The sequence below is a fragment of the Sciurus carolinensis genome, chromosome 11 (assembly GCF_902686445.1).
Source record: "Sciurus carolinensis chromosome 11, mSciCar1.2, whole genome shotgun sequence".
NCBI classification, from domain to species: domain Eukaryota; kingdom Metazoa; phylum Chordata; class Mammalia; order Rodentia; family Sciuridae; genus Sciurus; species Sciurus carolinensis.
Window position 1 is genome coordinate 46,063,212 of NC_062223.1, and position 13,507 is coordinate 46,076,718.

General features: G+C 31.9%; 1 protein-coding gene across 2 annotated transcripts in view; it reads right to left on the reverse strand.

The window, feature by feature from the left end:
- Positions 1 to 13,507, reverse strand: part of Elp4 (elongator acetyltransferase complex subunit 4) — a 264,679-nt gene that overhangs the window by 228,935 nt on the left and 22,237 nt on the right. For both annotated transcript variants that reach the window (XM_047516710.1, XM_047516709.1), the window contains exon 3: positions 2,508 to 2,629. In XM_047516710.1, the coding sequence (XP_047372666.1) occupies positions 2,508 to 2,629 (122 nt within the window). The remainder of the gene's footprint in view (positions 1 to 2,507; positions 2,630 to 13,507) is intronic.

Consider the following 13,507-nt stretch of genomic DNA (forward strand, 5'->3'; position numbering starts at 1 on the left):
TCTTAATGACTGAATAATATTCCATTGTGTGTATATACCACAGTTTCCTCATCCATTCATCTGTTGAAAGGCATCTAGGTTAGTTCCACAATCTAGCTATTATGAATTAAGCTGCTATTTTATCCTTATTATAAGTTGCATATTCTCACTTCTTTGTATGCCTACTAAGTTTTAATTGGGTGTCAGACATTGTATATTTTATTCTTTTGGGTGTGGAATAATTTTGTATTGTTATTAATATTTGGGGGTTTTGTTTTATTAGGTAGAAAACAGAACAGAATTTATAATCTAGGGATAATTTTGCCTACAATTAATGCAAAACTCTTAATACTCTCATGTCCCAAATTATGAGATTTCCCACTCTCCATGTAGGAACAAGAACTATTCTAGGCACTGGGAATTGTTACCTCTGATATTTTCAGACAATTCTTTACCTAGCTCAGGTAGTTTACTTACATGAATGAACTCATGCAGACCCTATGTAGCTCTCCCCTTTCAGTAAATCAATTTTGAAAATACTAATTTCCATGGCCTCCTGTTTTTCCCTGACTTCTTCCTCATACCATAACTTGGAAGTCTTGAATGTGGCAAGTTAGAGAAAGTATATGGCTCTCTTATTTATTTATTTTTTTGGGGGGCATACCTCAGGAATTATTATTATTGTCTGATGATCAAGTTTTGAAACCTTTTGATTCATATATCTTGTGTTGTTTTTAGTTGTTTCAGGCATTAGAAGAAATCTAATCCTTATGATCTAAGCCATAATTCTTAAGCATAACAATAAAGTCATACCTAATGAGCAGTAAAGAATGGATTAATTTGGGAAAATCTGCTTGAGCACAGTAGGAGTTGGTTGAAGTACTACAACTTGGACGGACATAGCACATCTTTGTAAGAGTCCTTATTTCTTTTGCTCAAGTTTTATATTTTTACTCTTATGCTATAAAACTGCTCTATAAATAAATGATTGTAAAATACAGTTGCTTGCATATATAATTGGATATTTAATAAAATCCTGATGAAAAAGTTAGTATTTCTTTTATAATTTCAAAAATCCTTCACATAACCTAAAGAACATATAAAATACATCAGATTTTTAATACCAATTATACACATTCAAGGTACCTAAGAAATACTAGTTTTAAAATTAAAAATGAAGTTCTCTAAAACACAATAAGCAAGTATATATGCTGGGTTGCAGGAGGCAAGAAAGACTATATTTAAAAATGCATTATAGGCCTTCCTGCTTATGTCTGGCAAAATTTTTCCCAATATAGATTTGAAGGTGTTTCATATAAAATTGTAGGCTCATTATATTGTGTGATAAACAACCTGAATAGATTCCTTATGACAATGAATTAGGCCTATAGTTCACGGCTCCTAGCAAGTGCAGTACTGCCCAGATATTGTCCAGGCAAAAGATTAGATCTAGGCAAAAAGAGCAATGAAGAAACAAAACATCAAGAACTCTATTCAAACAAAGTTTAAAACTGGGGCCCTGTATTGGACAAAGGAATTAAGAATTCTATAAGTCAAAACTTTCCTCTCTGAGGTAAAAAATTGTGGTTGACTTAAAAATATATACAGTACATTAATCTCATATTTTATCCTTATTGTTTATTACTTAAAAAATACTCATTTCTGACATTATTAAAGCAAAATAGTATTATCAGTGAGTACTTCTAACTTCTGTATATTTCTTCTAATTTATATCTTTAGCATAATGGTAGTATAATTAACAGACAATATACAGTTGTTTTCTTTACTGTATCTTTTCAGATTCACTTTATTAATAGACTACATAGACTTTTACCTACTGAATATTACAGCTTTTTACTTATGTAGATTCTAATCACCTTAGATATGTCTAGAATTTTTAGAATGCTATTCTAGTGCCTTGGAACCTCTTTATACCTGTTTATTCTAAGTAAAAAGGTAAAATATTAAAAATGTCCTATAATTTGCTGATTATCAGAAACTACTTGTATTTTTGTTCCATTATTTGTTTTAATTCATCTAGCAATTTCCTAAACTTTTATCTAGTATTTTCAAGATAAAAGTTAAAATTTCAAGATTTTTTTAAAGAGAAACTCTTAAGGATAACAGTTAAATCATACTTCATGAGCAGTAAAGAAAGAATTACATCTGGGAAAATCTGCCTGAACACAGTAGTAGTTGATATAAAATAGATTATTTATGTCAAAATCAGAAAATCACAATTAGGCAAAAAGAATTAGAGAATAGTTCTCCCCTTCTTCAGCAAATTGCTTAAACTGGAATTTTTTTTTTTTTTTTTTTTTTTTTTTTTTTTTTTGCTATTAAACATGATTTTTTTGAGTGTCTGGTCCAACAAATTTATTTAATGTGTTTTAGTTTATCTCTGATATGGATTTTAAGTTAAAAATTGTTTAGGAACATTAATTTGCTTTTATATAGACACATGTTGCTTACACATAAAACCAATATCTTTTATGAAACATTCAAAATGCAACACTGAATTAGTGTACCTGTAAAATGTCAGCAGGGTCTTCTTTAGCAGATGCAACCAATAAAACATGCCCATTGATGAGTCCTTCTGCCAGGAAATACTTGAAGAGCACAGATGAGTAAATATTATATTTATCCTCTTCTGTAACAAAAAAAAAGTTTCCATCAGAATTCTATAACACATCAAGTACTCTTACATTTGTTTGCAATGCATTCTCTCTAAAACAAGTATGTGAAATGGGGCAATAATTTATATCTTCCTAAGGCACAATTAGACAGACCAAAAGACTTGTGAACATAATCAGTGAGAAGTAGATACTTCTAATAGAGACTTTCTGACTCCAAACATCATTCCCCAATTACGTCACTCTCATAGCCACAAAATTTACAGGGTTATATTATAACCCTGATATTTGATTATAATATCAAAGAAGGCAAAGGTATTTTCTCCCTTTTACTAATACCATGCATTTTTTCAGGTACTACACCTCTAAAACAGCTATTACTTCTCACTAACCAGTCTGTAAACTCAATTCATTTTTTTCATGTCAAAATACTTAAGCACTTAATATAGATAAACTAATGATTACATTTATAAAATTTAGAAGAATACTGTTACTCCTACATTCTGATTTTGGGTTTAAAATCCAATAGTACTTTGAAATTGAAGATTTTAATTTGACAAGAGTCCTTAAATTTGCATTAAATGCTTTCCCACTAGGCTGTCCTTTTGCTTTTTATTAATTACTCACTTATTCTTCCTTCTTTCTGAATTTTAAGAATTAAATGATGATTCAGGAAGTTTCTTGGACACAACTGTTACATTTTTGAGATTTCATTCTAAAATGAAAATAGTTACAGTTTATCTTTGTTTTCTTAATATTGCTGATCAACTACATGCCTACACTTTTATATCCTCTTTCTTTAATAACTTGAACACAATACAAAGACAAGAAACAAAGGCAAATTTATTGCACAGTCTTAAATGAGAATAGTCATTATTAACTTATTCAACAAATATTAATTGAATTTCTATAATATGCCAGGCATAACTAATATCTGAAAAACTCACATTATGAAAACCTTTCTAAGGAGATCTGATCTGTTACATAACTGAGCTGGTGATAATGATAGCGGAGGTCACAGTGCAAAAGCACCTACAGCTATAATTACAAAACCTGGACAAAATTCCATTAAAAATAGTCATCAGAAGCTACTGAAAAGCAGGCAGCGACCAGAGTAGAATTTCCTTTTGAAAGACAGTGCAAGAACTTTTAAGTTTGTGGCTTTTTGCCAGAATGTTTCTAATTTCCCTTAATTCTGGCCACAGAACAGAGTTCAGATCTGTCCAAACAGCTGAAAGCATGGAGGGGGTGGGGATCCTACAGTAGGAAAGCTCCAGGACAGACACAAAAATATGATTACCATCCATGCCTAAATCCCTGACTGAACACTAAATTAAGCATGGATGAGAGGAAAAAACTGTAGGCAGAAAATGGAGCACAGGGCAAATATAAAAGATATAACTCAATCACATAAGATTGGCATGTATGCTACTCCTCAGAAGACACGTGTTTCCCCAGTCTGAGATCAGCTTGGACTGTTAAATCTAAAATCATATTGACTTGAGTTGCCAGAGATAGAATTAAGGGCTGAAAAACAGAAAAAATAAATCTGAATATGAATTCTTTTCAAATATTTAGCTGTCTACTAAACTATGCTACTGCATAAGGGAACCCTATGTAACCAGGCTAAAAGGATGAACTCTAAAAGCTGAAAAAAAAAAAAATGGGCAGAGATATTATCCGCTATATAGTATACTGAAGCGATGTCATCTGCTATGTAGCATACTGAAATTAGAGTTAATAATTTAAGTCTAGGCAAGTTAATTATTAAACAAGCAGAAAAAGGATAAGAAAAACAAAAATCCTCAGAAAAACAAATAGATTGGAAGTCAACACCAACCATGCATTATTTGCAATGTTTAATTTTCAATTCAAAATTACTGAATATGACCTCCTAAGGAAAAATAGTCAGTAGAAACCAACTCCAAATGAATGCAAAAGTTGAATTGAACAACAACAACAATTACAAAAAACTTCAAGGCAACTATTATACACATGTTCAAAGCATAAAAGGAAAATGCAGTATCATTAAGTGAAGAAAAACAGAATATCAACAGAAAACCAGAAATTATATAAAGGAATTATATTTGGGGGTTTTGTTATACTGTTCTTAATAACTGGCAGTACAACTAGAGAGAAAAATCATTACAGAAGTAGAAAATACAAGTGACTACATCAATTATCTTAAGTAATTAAATGCATCATGCAGAAGCAAAATTTATACACATTTCTTTTCAGTGCATCTGGGATGTGCACCAAGATAGACAATATATAATCCAAAAGACAAATCTCAATAGATTTTGGAACATTAACAAACATTAACATTTTGGGCTGGGAAAGAGGTTTAGTGGTAGAATGCTTTTCCTAGCATGCATGAGGCCCTGGGTTCCATCCCTAGCACTGCCACCAGAAAAAAAAAAAAAAAAAAAACAAATAAAAATAAAAAATCTCGTCAGAGTATGTTCTTAAACTACAATGGACTGTCAGAATTCATTGACAATAAAATATTTAGAAAAACTTCAAATATCTGGAAATCTAAGCACACATTTTTATTTAACTGTGGATGGATCAAACACATATGAAAAGGGAAATTAACATATTTTAAACTAAATGATCATAGAAATAAATAAGTGAAAAGTATTTGGGATTAGCTAAAGCATATTTAGAAGAAAATAAGACAACCTAAAATCAATTATCTAAGCTTTCATTTTAAAAAATTAGACAAGGCTCTGGGGATGTAGCTCAGTGGAGGAGTATTAGCCTAGCATGCATAAGACTCTGGGTTCAATCTCCAATACCACAATATAAATAAATAAATAGCCAAACAAATAAACTCATATAGAATTTAGATAATGTTAATGATGAAAATAATTAAGAAGAAAAATCAGTGAAAGAAAAACTGGGCTAATAACAAGGAGAGATAAGACCAACGACATGAAAAATTAGTTTCATGAAAAGATCAATAGACTTGATAAACCTTTGGCTAGGATGATATAGAAAACAAGAAATGGGCAACAAATTATCAGTAGTGGCAATGAAATGGGAGTTTTTTACTAAAATATTAAAATAAGTAAAATATTAAATAACTGTAAAAATATAATAAGTAATATATTAGTATATAGTAAAAATATTAAAATAAGTATTATGAACAACTTTATGTAAAAAAATTTCATAGCTAGGAGAAATGGAACAACTCCTTGAAGTTTTCAGATAATTGAATATGATAAAAGAAGAAACAGTAAACCAGAATTAAAATTATCCTTCACCATGCACATTTTACAGGGAACTTCACTAGTAAATTCAATCACACATTTTAAGGAAGAAATAATACTAATACATAACAAATTCAGTAAAAAAAAAAAGGAAATAATTCCTAACTTATTTTATAGGCCCTTTATTACTTTGATACCCAAACCAGAAGAAGTAAAACAAAGAAACAAGCAACCTACAGATCATTATCTTCACCTACAGAAGATATTATGACAATTCTATATGTACTGTTTCAGAAAAAAAGGAAAGAGAAACTCTTTCAAACTCATTTTATGAGACCAGTGTGACCCTATACTAAAACCAGACCAAGACATCACAGGAAAAGAAAACTACAGACTAATGTGCCTCATGAATGTATAAAAAAATAATGGTATAAAAACCATACAACTAAATCCAGTAAAATAATAATGTAATATGGTATGATTAAATCAAGCTCATCAAAGATTTGAAAAATTCATGTTATCACAGTAATAGATTTAAAAAAGTAAAATCAGATAATAATTTCAATAGATACAGCAAAGACATTTAACAAAATCCAAAAGCAATTCAAAAAAATTTCTAGCAAGTTAGGAATAGGATTCAATCTTTTAAACCTGATACATAGAATTTACTAAAAAACCTTTTCTCCTGAGGTTAAAATGACCAGAGTATATGCACTCTTATGATTTCTAATCAATATTATACAGAAGGTCTTACCTACATCATAAACCATGAAAAATAAATAAGAGTCCTAACAAATGAAGGTTATCATATACTTAGGAAATCTTATGGAATCTACCACAAATCTAGTAGGATAATAAATTAAGGTTATCAAAGTTGTAGCATGTAAAATCAGTATATACAAAGCAATTGTATTTCTACACAGTAGTAACAAATAATCGAATCTGACAATTTTAAAATTTTACTTAAAATTGATTCTCAAAACATAAAATATTTTGCAAATATTTATCAAAGTACGTGCATGAAGTACTAGATTGAAAAATACAACAGATTCTGAAAGTAAAAAAAGAAGATATTTAAAAATAGACAGATCATGTTCTTGGAATGGAAGTTCTAAATTTATCTAGATTTACTAGAATCCCAATGGAGATCCTAGTAAGGTTTTTGGAATATAGACAAACTAATTTTAAAATTTGTGAGAAATAGAAAGGTCACAGAGTAGCCAAAAGAGTTAAAAACAAACATGGAGAATTTACTGATTTTAAAACTTACTATACAATTACAGCAATGAAGTCAATGTGGAATTTGCAAAAAGGTTAGAAATATAGATCAACAGTAAAGAATACAGAGTAAAGAAATAAACCTATATAGTAACTGCTTTTTAACAAAGGTGTTAAAATAACTTTTTTTCAACAAATGGCACTGGAATAACTACCGAATATTCATAGCAAACAACAAAAAAGAAGAAAACCTCAATCTTATTCATACTACACATTCTATCAGAAAACCTAGGATCTTACTTCTTATACCACTACTGAAATATTAACCAGAAATGCATCACAGACCTAAATGTAAAAACTTGAAATAAACTATTGGGAGAAAACATAGAGGAAATGTTTGCAACTTTGACATAGGCAAAGGTTTCTAAGGACACAAGAGCAAGAACCACAATAAAAAAAGGGGGGGTGTTAAATTTAATCAAAATTTTTAAAAATTTGCTTCTGAAAATATGCCATTGAGGCTGGGGTTGTAGCTAAGTGGTAGAGTACTTGCCTAGCACATGTGACGCACTGGGTTCAGTCCTCAGTACCACATAAAAATAAATAAAATAAAGGTATTGTGTCCATCTACAACTAAAATATATATATATATATATGCATATGTATATATACATATATAAAGGTGCCATTAAGAAGATAAAAAAGCAAGCCACAGAGAAAATACTTGCAATTGATATATGATGCAGGATTGGTATCCTATATATATGTATATCATATATATATATAGCATACTTTTAATTCAATAAGAACATAAACTATCCAATATAAAAATGAGCAAATGATCTGAACAAACCCTTCACAAAAGAAGATATATGAATGGCCAATAAATATATTAAGAGATGTTAACCAGCATGAAATACGAATAAAGACAAATTTAAGACAGAGAAGCTATTATATTCCCAGTAGAATAGTTAAAATGTAAATACGAATGATGATAAGGATGTGAAGCAAAGAAAATAATCCTTCACTGGGAGTGGCATGTAAAACAATATACTTTGGAAAAAGTGTTTGGCAGTTTCTGATAAAGCTAAAGATATACTTACTATAGGACCAACCAATTTCATTCCTGTGCATTCATCATGAGAGATGAAAATATATCTACAAATAAAGTTCAAAAGAATACCTATGGCATTTTTTTTTTTTAAATAACAGGCCCCAAATGGAACAACTCAATGCGCATCAGCTGATAAATAAAAATAAATATATTTGTAAACAGAGTACTATTCAATAATAAAACGAACTGAACTACTGATATACATGCAAAAACATGAATGAACTGTAAAAACATGCTAAGTGAAAAGAAAACAGACATAAAAAAGTACATTTTTGTATGATTACCTTCATATATTTCTAGAGAAAACAAAACTAATCCATAGTGACAGAAATATTTTAGGTGCTTTGGGTCAGAAAATTGGGCACTAGAAAACTTTTCAAGGTGATGAAGATGCTTTATATCTTAATTGTGGTGGTGGTTATATGAGTGTATACATTTGTAAAGTCATTAAAAGAGTACACTTAAAAATGAGTGTATTTAAGTATATATAGATTATAAATCAGTAAAATTGCCTTAATAAAACAATTTCCTAAAGTACAACTGAAATATCCTGTGGTAATTTGCTTATAAACCTTCTCAACACAGTATCTTAGAATGAATTCCTAATTAAAGTATAGTTCATTTACATGAAGTTCAATTTTATATATTAATGAACATTGTGTGGGGTGCAGTGATGCACACCAGTAATCCCAACGATTTGGAAGGCTGAGGCAGGAAGGATCTCAGGTTCAAAACCAGCCTCAGCAATTTAGCAAGGCCCTGAGTACCTAAGTCAGACCCTGTCTCAAAATAAAAATAAAATAAAATAAAAGGGCTGGGGATGTGGCTCAATGGTAAAGTACCTCTGGGTTCAATCTTCAGTACTTAAAAAAAAAAAAAAAGGACATTGCTAGTTTTTTAATACTATCCATCACAAGTTAAAGTTGCTATCTACAAATTTATGTCATAAAATGGGCTTGATATGAATTCAGGAACATATTACAAGGATTTTAGTGTGTAAAGGAAAATGCTTTCAATGATTCTGCACTGCTTATAGCTGACAAGTGGAAAGTCTGGCAGAGACAAATGGGGGTCAGATGACCAGCACTACTAATACAATGATAACAATGGAAGAAATGCTTAATGCTTACTTTATGTAATTTAAGATCTTGCCTCCATTCAACATTAGAAGAAAATCAAATCTGTATTTTGAAAATAACTGATTTTATCTTACTATTAGATCAGTTTATAAAAGCAACCATTAAAATGGAGGTTATTATGAATCAATGATGTAAGGAACAAAACAGATACTAACCTTATTAATTTCTAACATTTATTAACATTTTTACAACATGGAAAATTTAAATTTCAAAAAAAATCACCATCCTCACAGAATTATTGTTAAATTTTTCCTTATATTTCCTCTCAGTACTTTATTTATGTATGTTTTCTTACATGGTTGCAATTATTAGTAAATTTTTTATTCTGTCCTTTTTCATTTAATCTCCTCTGCTTCATAATTTGTTTTTTTTTTTTTTAAGTATCATGTTTGAGGCTATACAATATTCTAGCAAATTTACCATTATTTATTATCTGTTTTCCTGTCATGGAATTCTCAAGCATCTTTCAGGCTTTTGTTATGGTTAAATCAGAAGTATAAAGGTATCTCAAACTCGGTGTGCACAATATTGACCTTACTCATTATTTTCTTTCATCAAATGTGGTCTTTGTTCAGTTTTCAGAAAGGCATGATTTATCCTTTAAACCCATTCCCCTTTAGCAAGGGGAATGCAAGTCTCTCCTCATCCTAAAAATTCTATTGAATTTAATTTCAAAGTATTTTTGAAATTCTATTACTTTTTTCCTTAGACATGCAACCACCAACTCTTGTATGGATAATTGCAACTGCTTTTTATGTCTTTGCATCCATTCTAAACCTCCTTCAACTTAGTACAGTAGTTTCCCATCATCTGTGGGGGGCATTTCAAGACATCCAATGAATGCCTTTGGTCATGGAAAGTACTAAATCCTGTATATGTTTTCCATACATACAAAGTCTAATTTATAAATTAGGCACAGTAAGAGATAAAATGAAAGCAAAATCAAACAATGAAAGCAATATACTGTAATAAAAGTTATGTAAATGTGGTCTCTTTCTCTATTCTTAAATATATGATACTTTTACCTTTCAGATAAAGGAAGTATTTCATGGCTACTTGTTGGCATATCCAAATTGCCAGTATCAATAATTATTTATTAAAATAAAGGTTACTTGAAAACAATCACTGTGATACTGTTATAGTCAATTTGATAGTCAAAATGGCTACAAAGTGACAGATGGCAGGTAGTAAATAAAATATGGATACATTAGACAATATAGAATGATTCCTGTCCCAAGCAGTAAGGAGTGAGTGCAGCATGAGATTCAATGATGTTAATCAGAATGGCAAGAAATTTTAAAAAATTTGAATTGTCTGGAATTTTCCCTTTAATATGTTCAATCATGGTTAACTGTGGCTATTCACATAGAAAGCGAAACAATGAGTATGGGCAGATTACTGTAGTGACTATTATGAAATACAAACCCAACCATCTCATTCCCTTACTTAAAACCTTTCCGAGATTTCTCATTGATCTTAGGAGAAAGAACTAAATCCTTTAAGGTGGCCTACAGAATCTGCATACTTGTGGCCAAAGAGTAGAGTTTAATGTTCATAAATAGCAATATTTGTCTTAAGAGTGGTATAGTGGTTGATCGCCTGGCAATGGCCCATCTTTCGCCTGTTCATCACCTACTGCCAAACCTTTATTTGGCAATCACTGCCATTTGCCAAGACATCCAATGGAGCCCCACTGCTTGCTGCTACCTCAAAGTGCATTGTCAGGGTACCTGCAGGTTTGGTTACATGCAGCTGCCACCATCTTGGGAAACCAGTCAGGGCCTGGGAGTCTAGGGACAAGGGGCCTGCAGGTTTGCCACTGCCATCTTCAGGCACGGACCCCTCAGTCTGTAGACACTGGCCAGGGCCTGGAGATATATTGTTGGGGTACCTGCAGGTCTGATTGTACCTGAGTTCTTCCTGGTGGGTTGGGCTAGTAGCTGCCAACTGGCTGCCTCTTTACAGGGTGGATCCTTTGTGGGAGTGCATCCGTGATGGTCTCTCTGAAAGTCTGAATGGCATTGAGATTGTGGGACTGCAGCAAGGCAGAGCCAGGGACATCTGAAGCCCTGTTCCATCAGATTGCAACTGGGTCTGGCAAGCCTGTGGAAAGCGGGAGACTGGAGGCAGCTTCCCAGGAAAGGGAGTGTTGGAGAAACTGGAGAAAACTGGGATCTTTCCAGTTCAGTGAGTTCTGAAGTGTGTAGGAAAACAAGGAAATGGCTACGACAGGTGGGAAGACTGGAAGAGGGTGTGAGCTCATCTTCCTATCCGCTCACCCAGCCAATGGGTTCTGTACCAAATAGACTGGAGCTACCATCAAACTCCACCTATGGCAGAGAAGGGAAGCTGAGAAAATTTTTGAAAGCCCACAAAAGCAATTATTCAATTTTCCATTGAGACTTTCCTTTTTGATTTTCCCTTTCTCATATTCTACCATCTTCGAATTCAAATATTTTTCATGCTTCAATTTATTGAGGAGTGGGATGTCTGAATAGTATATTACAGTTTTATTGTGTATTCTTATATTTTTACTTATAAAAAAAACTGTATATATTTTTTCTCTCACCTACCTGTCTCCCTGGATTCTCTTTTTCACTTCTTTCATGCTAATAGCTGACCTCTATTAATTCCTCCATTGCTATTACTATAAATTTTTCCCTCTATCTTCTCTCCTTCTCCCTCATAAACACTATGGCCTACACTACTTCTGTCCCTTCTTTGTCTATCATTTGAAATGGTAAACACTTTTAGCAAACTGACTATATTGTAGGCAATAATTGAACACATTATTTCTGTTTATTTCAATAAAACTGTAGATGACTTAATAGGAGCTATTTGGTTTAAGGTTATATATTGTTTGCATTGAATGCTAATAATATTGGTCTCCCCCTTAACGGTGAGGTACTAGAAGCTTTCAGGGACACTATAACACTACAAGGTAGAAACTGTACTGCCTCAGATTCATACCACTAGACGGGAAGAAACACAAAGAACATGAAAAAACAAGTGAACAAAGCGCCTCAAACAAACCAAGATGTTTTAACAACAGAATACATAGACAATGGAGTAGGAAAAAATGTCAGAGAAGGAGTTTAGAAGGTACGTAGTTAGACCGATATGTGAAATAAAGGATGATATTGGAGAGAAAATATAGGAAGTAAAAGATCACTTCAATAAAGAGGCAGAGATTATAAAAAGGAATCAAACAGAAATCCTCAAAATGAAGGAAACAATAAATCAAATTAAAAATTCAATGAAAAGTATCACCAACAGAATAGATCACTTGGAAGACAGAACCTCAGGCATACTCTTGAAAATCAAGTTGACCACACAGAGAAAATGGTAAGAAACCATGAACAGAACTACCAAAAAACATGGGGTAACATGAAAACACCAAATTAAGATTTATTGAAATAGACAAAGGCATGGAGATACAAACCAAAAGAAAGCACAATCTTTTCAATGACATAATATCAGAAATTTTCCCAAATCTAAGGAATGAAATGGAAAAGCAACTGCAAGAGCCTTACAGGACCCCAAATGTACACAATTATAGCAGACACACACCAAGGCACATTATGAGAATGACTATCATACAGAGTAAGGATAGAATTTTAAAGGCTATGAGAGAAGAAAATCAAATTACATATAGGAGGAAACTATTTTGGGTCTCAATCCAGAACTTGAAAGTCAGGAGTTCATGGAATAACATATATAAAGCTCTGAAAGAAAATGGATACCAAGCAAGAATTTTATACCCATCAAAACTACCTTCAGTTTTTTTTTTTTTTTTTTTTTTTTTGGGTGCTGGGGATCGAACCCAGGGCCTTGTGCTTGCAAGGCAAGCACTCTACTGACTGAGCTATCTCCCCAGCCCCCTACCTTCAGTTTTAACGAGGAAATAAAGCCCTTTCATGACAAACAAAAGTTAAAAGAATTTACAACTAGAAAGCTGCATTCTCAGCAAAATATTCCATGAAGAGGAAAGGAAAAAAGAAAAACAATAAAACCAACAAAGGGATCTACCATAAAGGAAAAGTCAATCAAAAGAGAAACTAAGTTTAGTTAAAAACCAAAAATAAACCAAAATGACAGGAAATACAAATCATATCTCAATAACCCTGAATGTTAATGGCCTACACTTATTGATTAAAAGATATAGACTGGCAGATTGGATTAAACAACAACAACAAAAAAGACCCAACAATA